Consider the following 18,628-nt stretch of genomic DNA (forward strand, 5'->3'; position numbering starts at 1 on the left):
TTTTGGAAGTTCTATAAATGAGATATTGTACACCTTCCAAATTAGCAGGGAAAATCAACCCAGAGCAGGACACCACTTTTGTCCACACATATCATGTCACTAGGCCTTATGAAACAACATCTTTTGGGCGTTACTTCTAGAAGCTGAAGAGAGACTGGATAAAAGAATTGGGTATAGCTCTGAATAAGGAGGACAGGAAGGACAGCCACGTGGAGTGGCATTAAGGGTCTTAACAGACAAATACTCGACCAATTCCCAATATTATGCTCACAACATATTGCCATCCAAACAGCCTTCAGAGCTTCAACAAATCTCCAGCAGGTGGAAAGAAGAGGGGTGTGGGCAGGAAGGCCCCTTCTTATTTTCCAGGGGACACTGGCATAGCATATATACCTTTTGGACTGATCTGCCAGACTTCATTACAAACGTGCTCCCTGGATTTGAGAGGATTACACAAGAGTTGGCTCTGTTAAGCATCAATACATCTGAGAAACCTTTAATGCAAAAAAATGAAATTGAGAACATGGTACTGGATGTGGCACAAAGAATAGTCATGCGTCACTGGAAGAATCACTGTCCTGGCATGGCTGAAGAAAGTTGTGATCAGCTCTGTACCTCAGCAACTTATGAACTGATAATCGCGACAGAAGAAGAAAACGTGCAAAAACCTGCTGACTAGTGGTCTAGATTTCCCATTGTGTGCATTCAATTATGGGATGCAATTATCTGGATTCTAGTTGAAAGACTGCTCTAGGTACATAACAGACACAACCACTATTTTTGTTGAGTACAATTGGATTTTTAGATTTAAAATGTTCTGTTGGGGGAGGGGGCGTGAAGAGTTGGTCAGGTGATGGTGAAATGTTTGTTTTATTTCATTGCATGTTCAAGATAGAAAGATATATTGAAGCGGTTTATGAAAATACAACTTTAAAATAAAGATTTTGTGAAGGAGAAACATATTTTGCTCTTGCCCAAGTTTGCAGATTAATCCGCTGACCCTACTGGAGTTTGCATGGGAAGGGCAACCGTTTCATGAAATTGACATTATTCCAAACGCATTCAGTGTCATACATGTTTTTGTGTCATTGAACCGCACAAAAGTGTTCTTCTATGGAGAGTCCATCTTAAACACTACAGAATCCGGACCTTGTATTTGTTCAGTGTTACAGGCTATGCATGATCTGCTATCTAGTATTTGGTCTGGAGTATTACAAGATGTTCACTTGCAAAGTAAACAATAAGCGTAGACAGACATGTTCCAGACATATTCTTATACTACATGTAGACATTATGTAGCAAGAGTCACTGTTTTCATGAGGTGCGATGGTTACGTTGAAGATTATTATAAGTGATAAACCAATGTGTCAAACAGATCTACAGATATATACATTAGAAACTGTATACAATGCCCTAAACTACACACCTATTATTTTGTCTCTGGTTCGAGTGCTAAAAGAGCCCGCAAGAAGTGTGCGCCCCAGAAAAGGAGATTGGACAAGAGTCAATGGACAGCAACGACTCAGACGTCGAGTCTGTGGCAGATGAGGAAAACAGGACATAAGCCAGATGAAGGAAGGAAACATATTTACTCAACCCCAAATGGAGTAAAGAGAAGCATGAATCATGACCCACAAGCTGCGCCAGTCATTCTATGGTGCAAACAGACGGCAAGCCAGATCTGGATGTAGCTATTAACACAATTTAAAGAATGTAACAACAGCAGAGAAACAAGTGGGTGAATCGCTCAGCATTCTTGAACATTATACACCAAATTCCATCTCTGAGAGTTTTAATATCTGAAAGCCGACTTTGTGGAGCCCTTTAAAAGCCCTGATGCAAATGTATCCCAAATACACTGAAAGGTCCTTGACTCAACCACTCCGATTTGTACCTATGAAAGACAATTATGTAAGATTGGTCTGAAACTAGATGGGGACCCTGAAACCCCTGAGTCCGATCTGCTGATAAACGGAAATAGATCCTCTCTTAACAACCTCCCTATAAAGCAAAAGCTGAAAGAGGGATTGGAAGGAGAGGCAAACACTGATGAGATCCAGAGACTACTAAGATGGCTGGCAGCAGCGCTCCCAGTAATAACTATTAAAGATCAATGAAAGACTGCCCTCATCATGGAATACCCGGGGGGTTTACCCACCTTCTGGGGTCTAGCAGCAAACCATCCGTTTATGCTTCAAGAGACTTGGATGTTGGCTGTTGATGGTTTTGACATCTGCCAGGTGTTCGCAAAAAATGGGACTCATGGGCGCCCATATGGGGGGCCCTTGATTGGCGTGAAGCATCCCCTGACACTGCTTAGAACTATGTCCACTGAGTGTTTGGATCATATATCCCTGTGGTAGAAATCACAGTTAAATTGAGATATACTGAAACACGTTTATTGGCTGCCTGCTTATATGACCCCCCCCCCCCCCCCCCCCCGCCACCGGAGGAATGCAAACTGACGAGATTCTAAATGCATTTCTTAATGTCTTCTCTGGCTAGCAGTGAGAAAATAATGACAGCCTTATTCTTGTTTGGGGAGGCATTAATGCCCAACGCATATGTCCTTACAGTATCACTTCCTTTGGTAATGTTGTCAGTGAATCTAAAATGTCCCACCCTAAGCGAAATGCACAAGGTAATAAATGGTTAAATTCATTGAGCGATTGGAGCCTGCATATGGTTAATGGGCGCACAATGAGTGACACTCCTGGCAAAAGTATGTGGAGGGTAGGCAAAAAACAAGCTACTCTAGATTATCTATTTGCTAATTCAACCTTAATGCAACACATTATGCAAATGAGGACACAGTTTAATAAAAGGAGTGATCATGCCATTATAACCTTAGAGGTTGCATTAAATGCCACTACTAGTACTTATTCACCTGCTGGAGAGCTACAAGTAAATCATGCTAGCAACCGGGTAAACCGGTCAGCGAACAATATCCAGTGGGTTAATAACTACGTATATACCGTTAAACATCAAGTATTTGTGGACCTGGCTAACATGACGGTAGAAGAGATAGAGAAGCGGATTTCAGTTATTGTATTAAAGGCCCCACAGAGCAAAAACTCATGCGCATCACTTGATACTGACAAGCACCACCAGTATGACAAAAGGTTTAGAGACTGAAAAAGAGAAATGAGACGGGACATCCGTAAAGTGAAAAATAAGAACTGTAACCTAAACGCTTTCTCACAAATTAGGATCATCAAAAACCAGTATAGAATTTGTGTCAGATGGTGGCACTATTCTTTAAAAAACAAAGGGTGGCAAAAGATGACTAGAGTGCTGTGTTCGGGGAAGGAAGATTTGGAAGGCTCTGGGTGCAGCTAAGGGGAAAGTTTGTGAAAAAGTGGTCAATCCGTTGAGCGAAGCGCAATGGATTGGCCATGTACAAACAAAGTTAACTGAACAGACTAACCTCGAGGGAATTAATTAGTGAGATGGTCATTTTAGGACCGACTGGGAAGATGTAGCACTTAAAATTAAGAATCTTAAGCCTTCCAAATCTCCAGGCCCAGATGGGTTAGCAGTGGTAATATTAAAGAGTTCCCCGGAAAACTCTGCAATAATTCTAGAAATATTGTTTGGGAAACTGATGAGAGAAGGCAGGGTCCCGGCATCATGGCTAACAGCAATACTAGTTTCAGTCTTTAAGAAAGGCGATGGGATGATGGTCACAAGCTATCGCCTAGTAGCTATGCTGGATGTTTCTGGGAAACTGTTTACCTCCTTAATACTAGGCAGTTCACAAAAAGGGACTGATGCCAATAACATTTGGGACCGATTCCAGACGGGCTTTCGTCCAGGCTGCTCTATAACCTTAGGTGCATGGACCTGCTGATTGAGGGCACAAAGACAAAAAAGGTGGTCATGGCGTGTACCTGTTTTTTGTGGACTTCACCTCTGCTTTTGACCTGGTCCCTAGGGTGAGACTTCGGGCAAGACTTGAAGCAATGGGATGCCCACCAGTCTTATTATACATTGTAAAACTGCTCCACACTAATAGTACTGTACAGGTCAAGCTAGATAATGAGGGGACGTTGTCTCGACCTATTTCTTGACCCATGGCGAACCCTAGGGGAGTCAAGCAGGGGTGTGTTCTGGCACCATTTCTGTTTAATATGTACCTGGCAAACCTTCCAGAATGTCTACTGGGGCTGGAAACATGCACGCTTAAGGTAGCATCGACACATATAAATTACTTGGCCTATTCCGATGACTTGGTGCTTATGGATATGCCCTTTACAAGTTAGAGGCCAGTTTTTAGTGACAAATTTTAGGGTAACCATCCTGTATCCCAATTGAGGTAATACGCCTTGAAATTGATTTTTGCTCAATGGAAACATTGATCATGATAAGGGGTGGCCTGGTATACATAAAGGCTCTAACTGAACCACAGTGCCCATTTCTAAAATTGACGGGCTTTATATGTCAAGTCCATTCTGGACCAGTTTGGAATAATTCACTGGCTACCATATTTGGAGCTTGGATATTGGAAGCTCCAAAAGAAGTTTAAAATCAAAATGATAGATTGGGACAGGATAAATGATCACACACACCTCCAGAAGTTGAAATCATACCAGTTCACATCATACATGCATTATATACCCCGGGAGTTGCGCAGCGTTACCTTATGTTATACCCCTCAAGAAATCTTTGTAGGTTTGTGTCACTCCTTCGGATAAATAGGTTGCCAGTGCTGGCTAATATAGGACCGGCAAGGAAAATTAAGCAGTGTGAACGATTTTGCTGTGACTGTAAAAATTAAGGTTGTTTGGAGACTGAGAAGCATGTCCTAACTGAATGCATGTCCTAACTGAATGCCCTTCCTAAGCTATCACATACAACTTGGTTGGATATGTCCATGATTTGTCTTCAATCAGCAGAAGCACCTTTTGGCTCCGCTGCCTGAATCTAAATAATGATAAATTACACTATAGCATGGATCACTATCATTTGGGCAACTGTTGCTCATGGTGACCTGAAAACATAATTTGAGCCTGGCAAGTTAACATGGGATGAAGTGATGGGGTTGGGGAGAGGGGAATAGAAACCGAATATATTAAAGAGTAAATATGCAAACAGAATTAGAGAAAACATCATTAAACCACTATATTACCGTTTCCTATGGCACACGGTCCCGACACAATGGATACAAACTATTTGTAATCTGCTGCTTTGGGTATCTCTGATGTCTTCTTCAATCACATCAAATTGGGCCCCTCCCCTTGTAAATCCTAATAGTTTTATGGTATTAATAATCCGTAAATCTCTTACATTTCTTTTTTTTTTAAATTACAAATCTTGAACATTGTAATATCTGTAAACTCTGTCAATTTGCAATTTTATTAAATGTGTGCACTGTAATACATTATGTTGTATGTATATACATTTCTGTTTTGGATGTCTTTGTATTTTATTGCTTTATTTTTCCTTTATGGGTATAGTCATTGACTAAAACACATTAAAGTATCAAATTAAAATAAATGTTTTTGTCTCCACTACCTGCGTATTATGCAGTGGGGAGGTTTGAGGGGTGCATGAAACTAAAATGATACAAGCTCTAGAAAGCTCTAGAAAGACTATCACAGTCTAAGCAACGGTTCTCTTCTGGGGCTTGTGAATCTGTTTAGATGTGTATGTCTGTTTGAATTCACATGTGATGCATAGATTACAAAGCATTGTGGGCTGCAGCCTTCAACATGTAGCTGATACTGGTGAAAATATATGTAACCCAGATGGACCTACATGCAAATCCGCTATAGTTTGAATAACTAACAGTACTTTCTGAAGATGTGTGTTGAACTCCATATTACTTTCTGAAGATGTGTGTTGAACTCCATATTACTTTCTGAAGATGTATGTTGAACTCCATATTGCGGTCATGCATATTGTGTCTAGGGCAATGTTTTCAAAGAACACAAGCGTAGCCGCATTTCCTTGTGTGAAGTGTGCTTTTGGTACAAAAGGCAATGTTTTTGGTGCAAAGGTGTATGATTCTTGGATACAGCGTGCAACCCACCTTGCAATGCATGATTTTCATATGGGGCATCCCCTTGTACTGAGGCAAACAATTGTAAAAACTGGCTTATTTGTCACACTTCCTTAGTTCCATCCACGTAGAACGTGAAAGCCTTCTGAACAGCCAGTAAATGCAAACCTATGTCTACCCTCGTGTGGAGCTCCTGAAAAAATCTTGATGGCTTTCATGAAACTTAAATATGTATTCTGGTGACAATAAGAAATACCACCTTATCCTACTGTGTAGCTACAAAAGGCTTGTCCACCATTCTTGAGGAGGGGAGGTACATGCTCGCCAAGTGTACATTTTCCCAAAAGTTGCAAACGGTGGTCCCATTAACCTATGTACCAGTGTTTAAATCTCAGAAAAGTGCTGAGTTAGTGACTGGTGATTGCAAAATTCCACCAGAGATCTTACGTTATGAGATGTTGTAAGCGACTAACACTGCCAAATGCACCTTCAGAGAAATAACAGTTGTCCAGAGTCCAGTAGGTGAAGCAGCTAGATGCTGTCCATTCAACTGGGTTAATTCTGCGTTTGCTACACCAGCTGACAAACGATTTTAATTTATCAAAGTAACATGTTAGTGTTTTTTGTTTGCATGCTTGCGGTAGTTGCAAATAGAAAACTAAGACCTTGGGGGCAAGGCTGCCAAATTCAGGCACTTTGGATTTGGGTGGGGGATCAGATAATATTTATGTTTTAGCAGCTCATGAGTTAACAGCAGCTTTAGAGGTGGCTCTACCGCCATGCATATTAAATGCAGATACCACACTAGTCTCACCCATGTTAGTGTGATTAGTATAAGAGTCGTTCCCTTGTGTAGTGACGTTTAAACTTTCCTGTGTATTAGAGGAGTCAAGTTGTGCATGGGGAGGACAGAGAAAGTGTAAGCATATATGTCACAACCACAGTGCATTGCCTAGTGATCCAGTTTCCAGTGCTCCTGGATGCAAAGGTTTGGTATTTTGTGCATGCCTATGGCTGAACTACACCACATCATGACATTATTTTGAGTGACTTGTTCTCTGTTCCCACTTGTGTTCCTGGAGAACCTGTTGGCTGCTGCTGTTTCACGGTCTCAGGGAACGTCCAACCATCCCTGGAACATGATGTGCTTGCATGAAGGTTTTCCTCTTTAGACATCAGCGGTAAATCATACTTGCTGTGAGATAGTGTCGGGAACAGAATGCCCTGCGCCCCCATTTTATGTGAAACTTGCCTATCTTTATGAGAACACCTTTCCCTTGTATCTATGTCTGCACGCTGCACAACACTAGGCAAAAAGTCATGAGCTTCAAAATATTGAAGATCTGGATATGTAACTGTACCTCCTGGGAAGTACACTAGCTCTTGACTTTGAAAGACCTGCAGTGCGCTCCACACCCGCTCATGGAGGAGTCAGTTGTGATGGTCACTTGCACAGCAGGACATGCAAATGGACATTCCTTTAGCAGGTTTTTGGGGTTCCACCACTCTAAGGACAGGACGTCATTTCGGAAGTGACTGTATAAACAGAAGATGGCATCGTTATGAACAGTTTCATCACCTCGCATACTGTGTCGGCTCTGGGGGTCTGTTAAAAGGAAAACTGTCAGTTCCTTTGATAGTTCCTCCTTAACTTCCCCTAGACCCTCTCTTCAATCTCTCCAACTATTTTCACAGCCTTCTGCTGATTTAGCAACCACCTCTCTTCTACTCTTAACTCTTTATCTGGCACAACCTTTTAACCCCTCCCGTAAACCCCCTCAGCCCCACTGCTCTTATCTGTTTGGTTCTCCCTCCGAAAGGTCGAACACTGCTGGAAAAAGACCCAACCCCCCAAAAATCTCTTCACTCCTCATAGGACTCTTTTCTGCTTGCCATTAAAAAGCAATACTTTTCTTATTTTACTCCTTCCCTATCTCATGATCCCCATTGACATTTCCAGCTCAATAGCCTCGCCACATGTCCTGATTCTACTCTATCTTCTTCTCTATCTGCTTCCAACCTTGCAGAGTATTTTACTTCCAAGGTCACTACTCTTCACTCTGCTTTTACACACCCCCATCTCCACAAATCACAGATCGCACCATCCTTTCTGCTCTCTTACCAGTCTCGTTCTGCCTTCTCCCCTTACAGACCTGGATACTGCCCGCTTCCTAACCCGTTGCCTCCCACTGACTCCCCTACAGACTGACTACCCCAATCCTTTGGTAAACCCCAGATTATCTCTTACCTCACCACTAATCAACCTTTCTCCCTCACTATTATTTCAATTCCAAAAAATACCTCGACTCCTCTCTTCCTTCGTTTTTTGACCCCATCACTCTTCTTCTCTTCTCATCAAAGCTTCGGGAGAAAATTATCTACACACAAGATATCTTCCTATTTGCACCTACACTCTTCTTCCACCACTCCAATCGAGCTTTTGGCCCACTCATTCCAGGGAAACCGCACATGTTTCGAACGTCCTTGTAACCACACGCCACAATAAACTATTCTATTCTAATTCTTCTAGATTTATCTGCAGGCTTCCACACTGTCGACAACATTACTTTAATCTCTTAGCTCTCCTCCTTGGGAATCTGTAGTTAAATCCTCTTGTGGTTTAAATCCCATCTCTGGGTTCGCTCCTAACCTGTGATTTGGGCTGGCTGTGTCTCCCCTCCACCCCCACCCACCAACCTCAACTTGAGCAGCAATATGGAGACCTGCATGCATAACATAGGCATACAAGGACATGAATGCTGTTGTCAACACCCATTTATTTTCTACGTTGGGACTAAACAAGATTTAATATTGTGCACTAATCAATAGATGGCAACCCATGCATGACATGTGAATCCTAGCAGATTCACATGCCTCAGAAATAGTGTAATAGAACATGACTGTCTAAATAAGTTTTATTCAAGCTCTAGCATTAATCTTGCAAATCATGTCCTTCAATTAGATGTTGATAAATATATCTTAACCCAGCAAACTGGCTAGTCGGTGTCGCTTTCAAGCTGTTCCCAACTGTATTTTTGCCTTCTTGCCACCGAGGGATTGGATTACACTTCTCCCTGTTGGGAAAATTAAAGCGGAAAGTAGTTGTGTCCTGCCAAATCTGATTATTCATCTCCTCCACAGACTGCTGTGCATCAAACTGCAGTGTTACTACTGCTTCTGGTGAAGCCTCAGCAAATGGTTGGGCAAATTGTGCACTCGTTCACAAGGAAGAAACACGGCGATCTCATTGATGGATATTCGAGAAAAGATCTTTCGTAACTCTGCCCCACATCCCTGTAAACATTTTAAGCATCTTACTCACAAAGGCCAAGATAGGAGCTGTACATGTAATATTCCCATCAAAGAAACTCAATGTTATGCATTGTAAGATGATGCAGTTTACTTTGTGCATTAATATGGTGTGCAGAATGCACATGTAGCATTTTAATTACTAAAAAAATAAGTAAATGATCAGTTATGTTTATACCATGAAGGAATAATTGCCAGTTATTAATATGATCTATTTTTCCAACTATTATTATGACCATCGAACATACGCAATAACTTGACAGAGGGATACAATAAATATTCGGCCTCCTAATATGTGCGCATTCCTTTATTTTCTACATAATTGAGGGCTGGGGAGACCACACGCCCACATGCCATTTGAATATTGGCATGGAGACCATGGTGTCATTTACTCCTTGGGTGTATGAATGTACATCACTGATCAGATTAATTCTAAAGCACGCTTCCCAGGCTGTTTTGTTCCTGCACTTAATGAGGCTTTTCCGATTGACCTCCATTTCAGACATGTGCCCCTTCCCAAGGCAGTGGAGGGCAGCGCATCAAAACAAGAGTTTAGAGTGTCATCAAAATCATGGCAGGCACCACAATGCCGGACAAGATTGTAACTAAATCCTTAAGTGCATCTCCCTCCTTTGTGTAGCTTCTTGCTCTACTCATGGATGAAGATGTAATTCAATCACGCTGCAGCAAATGGATGACATGCACCTAGCGGGGAGGAGAGGCATGGCAGCCGACGCTCACAGCTGGCTTTGAATACAATGGCGGGCACAGGTCCAATCCAGAGGTCTGGTCTCAAGCTCCCAATTCTGTGGTAACATGCAGACTGGCTCTATGGCCCAAGTCATCAGCATCCAATACTATGACAACACAACTGCATGGCACGTCTGCACCATTGCAGGCTCTTCGGGAGCATCCAAGTAAACGAGGTGGCCTACTGTACTAAATGTGTGTTCATCAATATGCGCTTCAATCAGAAACACAGGAGTGCGACTCTGTGAATGAATGCGAAGACATGTCATTCATTGCAAATAGGGAGTTTTTCTTACACAACCAGCACATGACGAACGATCTGAGCTTGACCTCCAGACTTTGCATTTCAATGTTGCGATGTCAGGATTTCAGTCGCCAATTGATCCAGCGTAAGCGGCAACTGCTGAACTCTGAAGTGTATCGCATGCCCAACTCCACAAGCTTTCCTGGGGCAGAGGGAGGGGGGGGATTGTTGATGCCCCAGAACCACCGAGATAAATGGCACTTTTTGCTTATGGAAACATTATCCATATTGAACAGCAGCAGACCGACCCCACTCTCAGCATGAAACCATCAGAACAAGCACCAGAAATCAAGATGCAGCCGCCATCACAGCTCCTGATAGTAGAATTCTGTGCATGCGGATGGAACATTTTTAAAGCACACAGTCTGGCGAAATAGGGAGATGTTTTCAGCAGCTCCTGCGCAAAAGAAATGTGCCTTTTTCCAGACTTTTGACCAATAACAGTAGGGGCTGGGTGGGCAGACATTGGCTGGACCTAGTCTTGCCCAAAACATTACATTTCCAAGTAGGAAGAGGCTGGGGAAGAGGATTCAGACAAGAACAGGTCATGCTCACAGGTGTTCTGTTGGACGAAATCAGGAGTTGCTTTATTTTTACCCGTGGGAACAGTAGTCTTGAAAAAGCAGAATGTTGCCCTGACATCAAAAAGATTTATTTTCAGTTCTGCTACAATTTGTAGAACAGGTTACGTTGTTGTGAAGGAAGACAACTGTTTAATTCCCCTTTATTAATCATTAAGACCAACTCGATTTTTTCTTCAATTAAATTGTACACTAGTAAACAAGGATAAACTAAACCATTGTTGTGATAAGGGGTTACCACACTCCCATTCAAAGCAAAATGTAGTGGGTTCTCACAGTAGCAACTTTGGGACAATACTACAGCAGTTAATTGGAGAATTCGGGTCATGGCAAAGGACTCCCCTTTTTGCTTCATGAATACACTAGGTATGCAAGGGCCCTGCCCTTGCCTTTATCAAGCGGCCTCACCATACTTTGCGACCACCAGTGTGGTTAGAAAAGTTAAAGCAAAGGTGGGTTAGGGTGGTGTGACACGGATGACTAAGAGTTATTATTGCCTAATTGTACACACTGTTTGGTTCCTGTTCCCAATACCGATTGGAAACGGTGGCGTGCTGTGCTATAGGCACAATTCCAGTTGCAAAATAGTTAAAAAAATACATTTAAAAAATGGACCACAGTAAAGAGGCAAGATTGGATATTTATGTGGGACAGGCCTCATTATTTGGAAAGAGTAAACTGAAGGGACTGAAAGAATCACACCTCAAAATATGGAATAAGGGACACGATCACCTGTCGAGTCGTTCTGTTTTACACTACTGCACTCATGTACAAAAAAAAAGAAGAGTGGAGTTGCTCAGACGCAGTTCAGAGCAAGTGCCTGGTTGCATGCATTTAGTGTCATTATATAGGTTCTGAACTAGCCAAATGCACATCACCAATTCACAATGTAAATACATGGTATCAAAGTTCATTAAAACAGGGTTTTAAGTTGCACGTTTAAAGGATTATGAGGCTTTAATAAATAAATACAAAGTAGCAATCTAAAATATTAGCAATACCACATAGGATTTTCGAAACTAACATCGAGGTGTCCTTGACGAAACACAGAAATCAGTGCAAAAATATATTAGAGATTGTGCTTCGCTAAACGCAGTAGTAACCACTATGTGCCTACCTGCTTTCTTGCTCTCCTATAGGAGGAAAGGAGCAGCAGGATAGTGGGCGTGGGTCCTTCGACTATGGTCAGGGTGGACAACCACATACAAGCTAAGAGGTATTTAGCTCACGCAGTCATAGGGTGGCACACAAGACCATGCAGGCATTTCTTACCTAAACAAGGCAACCTCTAAAGACGCCCTTTTCAGACCACCAACTACCTCACTGCCTAAATACATAGATCAGCACAGCCTCAGCATGGCTATCCTCCAGTATGAGGGACAAAGGCTGTTCTAGGCCATCAGGCCCATGATATGCTCTTGTGTACCATACAGTTCTGCCGCTCCCAGAAGCAAGTTTTAAAAAGGCAACAGCACACCACTTTCATCCAACATTTGTGAACTTTCATAATGCAACAACATTTCATCGGATCAATAGAAATGTAATGAGATGAATAATTAAAAAAAATATTTACTGCACTTCAGAGCGAATTTTTCGTATATCAATTTTTATCAACCAAAATGGTCCACAACAGCTCACTACTATTTTGACCTCTAAATATCCCGGATACATCAACCATGCAAGATGTGGTCTCTCCTTTCATGGATGCGTGTATCCTTGTCATTAAACAGTGGTGAAAGCACATGCCCATACATGTCCTGCCCACAGCAGGCACAGTTCCGAAGCATATAAGCATTCAACCATGCATTATAGCTACATAATTGGAGCACCGAAAAATGTTAAAACACCCAGACCTGGGGTAAGTGAGCAGCCAAGTGTGCTGGGTTTGAGCCTCAAGGACCTTCATTACTTTACTTGAGCCATTTAATAAGGGCGCCAATTACATTTGGTTAGATGACGTGATGCAGGCTAAACCAGTTAACTGACCACACTAAAAAAACTATATAAAAAAGGTGACCCATCAGCGATATAGAGTTTGATCTTGGGAAAGTGAATACCTGACATTAGCACATGGAAACTATTAAACTCCTTTACGCCAATCAGAAAGATCAGAGTGCAGTCACAAACTACTTGTATTGACTGCATTCTGAACATTCCCACTTCAAATGCAGACAGAAAAACAACAATGTATATTTCTGACATTTCTTTCAACAACACACTCCCTCTGAGGAAGGATCTTCATTTCACTGCAACATTCAATATAATGCACGAAAGAGAAAGAACATTTCTATAAATAGGATGCCCTCTGTGCACGGGGATGTCTTTACTTAATTCCTGCAAATCCTTAGCAAAACAACTTCTGGACAATATGCCTCCTTCAATGGAAATGATGGGTCCTATTCCCCAGAAGAAAGGACAGAAGACATATATACACAAAACAGAGAAGCACACCAAGCCACTCTGCAGTATCCCATAGGCCCGGAGGGATCCCCACGACCACTCATCCAAAACAGAAACGTATTCCCGAGATTGAAAGCAAAGACATGGCCCATTGACGAGACAAGAATGGAAGGCACAACCTGTGTCTTCTAATACAATAGCTGCTAAGACTTTTAAAGGCCTGGTGCACATCAAACCTGCATCAGCAAGGGCAAATGAAGGTGACTGGACCAGGAGAGCACCCAAGCAGAGGACATGAGATCATAGTGTGAGGTGTGCGCCTATAAAAAGCCAATACAGCGGGGAAAGAAAGTCAGCCAAAAGCATGGGAGCAGCCAGTTTGGTAAGAACTACAAGGAAGTTGCAGGGGAGCCCAGGGGCTGGAAAAGGATTAAAGGACGTATATAGATATAGAGGACAGAAGGAGCTTGGAAACCAGGGAGGCTACGAAGCCGAACAACCCTGCCATATCTGCGACTGCTACAGAATGATCTGAGCACTAGGTCCCTGATCAATTGGGACCGACAGCTGCTACATTCCTGAAGGAAAATGTGAGCACCATATCCAGCAAAGGAGCATGGCATATCATACTAGATGAATTACTATTAGTGTGCTTGGTGCTATAATCCTTGGGCTGGGTTAAGAAAAGGCATCCGTACCCAGAGGTTTCTGTATAAGAGGAATAATCCCGAAACCTTACATTTTGACGCATTTCGTTTCAACATTTTCAAATTAAGAATACGATAGACACACCACTAGGTCCCATAGGCATTTTCCCTATTACCCTTATAAGCAGACTGGAAGAATTAAGAAACCCATTAGGGGTCCCATTGACTGAACAGGAGCAATATACTCCAGATACATAAGGAGCACCATAAGACTAGCACATTACGTACCTAAAAGGACTGTTCAACACATCCTGACTCCATTTTGCTTTGTTGGCTCCAATACAGAAACGTAGTCTTGTTCCGGTTAGTCCCTTAGGCATTTATCCCAACACCACCCTGAGAACACTGCTAAAAGTTTTGAAATGCAACTTCTCTACTGTTCTGGTAGCTCACTGTGGTATGCATGCAAATCATGAAAATATACGATTTTTAATGCATCATCCTGCAAACAAACAGTTGCTCCACCACAGATGTGCACCACTGAGGAAATACACCTTTCGGCTCAATGATGGGGTGTGATACCTTTGCATTAGTCATTTATCAGGCAAACGCGCCTGTTTCTCTCCACCCCACATGTACACCCGCGTTTGGGGATCTGATGGGGAAAATACTGTTCAAAATAATAAGATAAAACATGGTTTCTTTTTGCATGGAGTTAGTGGGATTGCCATAGGGACTTTATGCAACTTCTGTGGTATAGTAGAAGGTAACTCTGGAGTTTTAAGGGTAGGCAAGAATTGATGCGACCTCACCCTGAGCACCCTTGCCTTCATGATGTATTCCTTACATAGGGAATATGGGGTTGTGACAACACGTGGCCCATTCTACCCAATACTTCACTAGAGTGCCGAGTGCAGAGTGCAGATTAAACTGCAGAGCAAACATATGCCAAGAGGCCCCTTGCTTGGGCACAAAGAGACTAATTCATTTGTATCCTTGGTATTCCCTTGTGAGCCGTAAATATAAAAGAAAATACGCGTTTTAAAAAATCGACACCTCCCCTGCGAGCAATGAGTCTTAGCTAATGTGAAGATTAGCGCTTTTAGTTCAGTTGACTTGTAGAACTGTTTGACACAATCATTTTTGCCAGTTAACAGTTTGTTCTGGACACTCTGTTGAAATCCATACCTTCCGTTGGTTTAAGGATATCAAATTCACAAACTGTGTGACGACATGCTCCATGTTTGCAACATGCCATCATAAAATGACCTCTTTCAAGCAAAGTACCCAATAACATGTTTAAATTCAGGTTTGCTATTCACAATTGTAGTAGGACTCCATTGTACGCAATCCACCACTGAAGATCACAAGTGACCTTTTGCATAGTCCATAGAAAACAACGCATATACAAACATCTGAAATAGGTTCCTACTGCATGCAATCCTACAAACTAATTCACAAACCTACCAACACAATCAGTGCATGTTTAAATTGCAGTAACAATAACCCTTCTTCATGCAATTTCAGCCTACATAATTTTGGCTAATATGCAATCAAGCATTTGCGGTGCAAGAAACGTCCCCGTTTCCAGAATGTGCTACGCCCCAATTGAAGCAATGGATATTCTGTGAGCTGCGCACAGTCTCCATCGTGGTGGATCCCTTACCTTTCCCTCTTTGGAGTAAGGAGTTGCCCATTTGTGGACGCGTGCGGGTTTAGGAGTAACGAGGACTTGGAGGGTGCAGAGGAGGAGACACATGTATTAGAGAGGTCCAAAGTGCTGCTGTGGTTATGACATGTGGACTCTTCGGCATTGTGAGCGGCCGTCACTTCTTTCCAGAGCTGCTGCAGATCTGTTGGAATCATGCCTGAAACACACAAATTGGATAATTAAATCAATTAACAGCTAATTCAGCCCTCTTCAAACATTAATTAAATCGCAGTCTGTAAACAAAACCTAGTGTTCCCCAGTCTTTTTAATCAAGTGATGTACTAAAATAGAGGAGCAATTAATGTATTTGGATGAAATGACTCAGCAACGAGTGGTCGTCTAGCAGCAATATTCTTTAATCATAAACAGGGTACTTATAACACTCCTATTCCCATACCTCCCAGTGACGATTGAAAGACACAATTTGGTGAGGTTACAAGACCCTTTTATTATCTGAAGCCTCACTTATGTCTGATCAGAAAGGCAGCGCACGTCATAAAATGACTAATGTGTATGTTTATATTTTAAATTATGATAAACACCATTGCTATTAAATACCTTTTTTCTATGAACCACGTTGAGACATAAATTGGGAATTAACATTGTCTTCCTGCAAATGCTTTTCAGGCAGTCAGAAATACTTTGTTTCAGCAGCACGCCATAAAAGTCAGCATAAAAACAGCAAAATACAAATACAACGCAATACATAGTAAAATCTATGAAAATACAATCTAAAAAATATTCCATCAGGATCAGCATACACATTTCCAATACATTGCACATAAAATAAGTATAGAAATTAGCCCAATTGTCTGCATAAATAATACATTCATTTTAAGGTCCGACAAGGACTTTCCCCCATGGAAAGGATGTTAAATAGACAGATCTTTTTATCCAAGCTCTAAACACATTTTCCTACATTACCAGTCCCCCTACAAAGCAGCATGGCTTCTCTAGATGAGCTTCTGTCAAACTCTCAAAATCTTGGTTTCAGGTAAACCGTTCTGTATGAATTATACAGGGGACAGACCAGTAAGTAATGTTCCAAGGGTTCCACCCTATCCGGCCTATCCGGCCATGTGTTTGTTTCATTAGCCTTCCAAACATTGCGCACTGGTAGAATACCAGATAGATTTAAAAGTTATTTACAGCGAGTGTAAAAGCCTTGGTAACATATTCCTTTCAACTCTTACTTTCCCAATAGGTTCTCATGGCAGAAGAAGTCAAATCTGTACTCTGCAGTCATGATCGATTTTCTACCAGTAGCCTACTTTGACTTTTGACTTATCACCCTCAATTTCAGCTGGAAAGTACCAAAGGTCATTACGACCTAGCTCACACAACCAGGTTTTAACATGCAGAGAGCACTTCACAGATGACCCCCTCTACTGGTTGACCCAAAAGGCCAATAACAGCTTCTTTCAAATTAACAAGCTCTACTCCACAGTCTAATCCAATACAGAACAGGCATAAGGGCAAAGGGTAAGCCCATTTTCTAGTGGATCAAAACCGTGGATGTTCCTGCTGCAAGTCCCAAGTTTCTTTTCAGGACCCCATTATTGATTGTCCCCTGGCCTGGCCTGGGCCTGGCCTGGGCCTTGTAAACTTGCAGAAGGTGGTCTTACTGTGCCACCGCCGTAATTATATGAGAATTTAAATGCTTTAAAAATGTTAACAGTCAAATTATTTCATTAACACACATCTTTCATCAATTTCGATTTCTGGGAGCGATTGATTAGTTGATAAATGTGTCTGGTGAGGGGGAAATCTATGCAACTTTATCTAAAAGACACACGGTTATAACTGTCATGGCTTGGATCAAAACGAATGGCTCTTTAAAACTGACCAAAAAAAAGAAATCGGCTCCGAAACATTACAAACAAGTGGCTTTGATAGGATGCCATGATGGACGGCAGGACTAGAATGTCTGAACACCACTTTTGTACTGCAAGAAGGGCAGGTTTTTTTGTTTCACATGTTGTGAAACAACAACCACAGCATACTTTGCTCATCAAGATTTGATCTACTTACAAGCTCTAACTCAAAAGGATTTTAACTGGAGCACATTATAAGATGCGCGAGGGCCTCACAGATTTGCATCCGCTATCTTAAACATGGTTAACAAAACATACAGCTGGAGCAAATCTGGAGATGCCTGGACCTTCTCTGGAATGCTCATCTGAGCAGAGAATTTAGAGCAATGTGCTCAAAAGGCATTACAGGGATGCTCCAGGCAGCTCCAGATTTAGCTTTGTCAATCGTTCAGAAGGTTTCAAGTGCAAGCCTGAGAAACTGACATGTATTTCCTGAATTTTCCTCGTACTTTTTTGTGAATAAGGACGGTGCATTGAAATAGGTCATGTCTAGATAGCACCGGCCACATTTTAAGTTGCATTATTATATTAAGCAATACACTAAATCAGCACGAAAAGCGTGTGCAGAGAATAAAGAATACATTGGCCCTCATTCCGAGGTTGGTGCTAGTCATGGCGCTATTAGCGCCATGACTTGCACCAATACTGGTACCGCCACCAACGTGGTGGTATGGGGACTTACCGGTCCATTTTGCCCTTTGCGGAACCGATAAGTCCCCATTTGAAATGCCATTCCCATTTGAGCCCCCATAGGGCTCAATGGGAAGGGGAAAGGCGGCAATAAAGGTACCGCAAATTGCGGTACCGTTATTGACCCAGGTATCCCTTTGCGGGTCCCGTCCTTAACGCCTGCTAAAACTTGGTATTAAGGGAGGACCCGCAAAGGGACCTCGGAATAAGGCACAAAGGGATTACCGGCACCAGTGTCATTACCGGTGCCCAGTATCCCTTTGCGCCCGGGTCGTAATGACCCACATTCAGTGCAATTATTCTTATTGTAGTACTTTAAGATACAGAATATTTTGAGGGGACATATCCACTCCGCACCCCG

The 18,628-nt window shown here is 42.2% G+C and overlaps 1 protein-coding gene across 18 annotated transcripts in view; it reads right to left on the reverse strand.

Moving 5' to 3' along the window:
* Positions 1-18,628, reverse strand: part of FOXP1 (forkhead box P1) — a 1,926,958-nt gene that overhangs the window by 110,254 nt on the left and 1,798,076 nt on the right. For all 18 annotated transcript variants that reach the window (XM_069643824.1, XM_069643828.1, XM_069643826.1 and 15 more), the window contains one exon: positions 15,659-15,860. In XM_069643824.1, coding sequence (XP_069499925.1) covers positions 15,659-15,860 — 202 coding nt within the window. The remainder of the gene's footprint in view (positions 1-15,658; positions 15,861-18,628) is intronic.

The sequence above is a fragment of the Ambystoma mexicanum genome, chromosome 2p, assembly GCF_040938575.1.
Source record: "Ambystoma mexicanum isolate Mex_15411 chromosome 2p, UKY_AmexF1_1, whole genome shotgun sequence".
Classification (NCBI taxonomy): Eukaryota; Metazoa; Chordata; class Amphibia; order Caudata; family Ambystomatidae; genus Ambystoma; species Ambystoma mexicanum.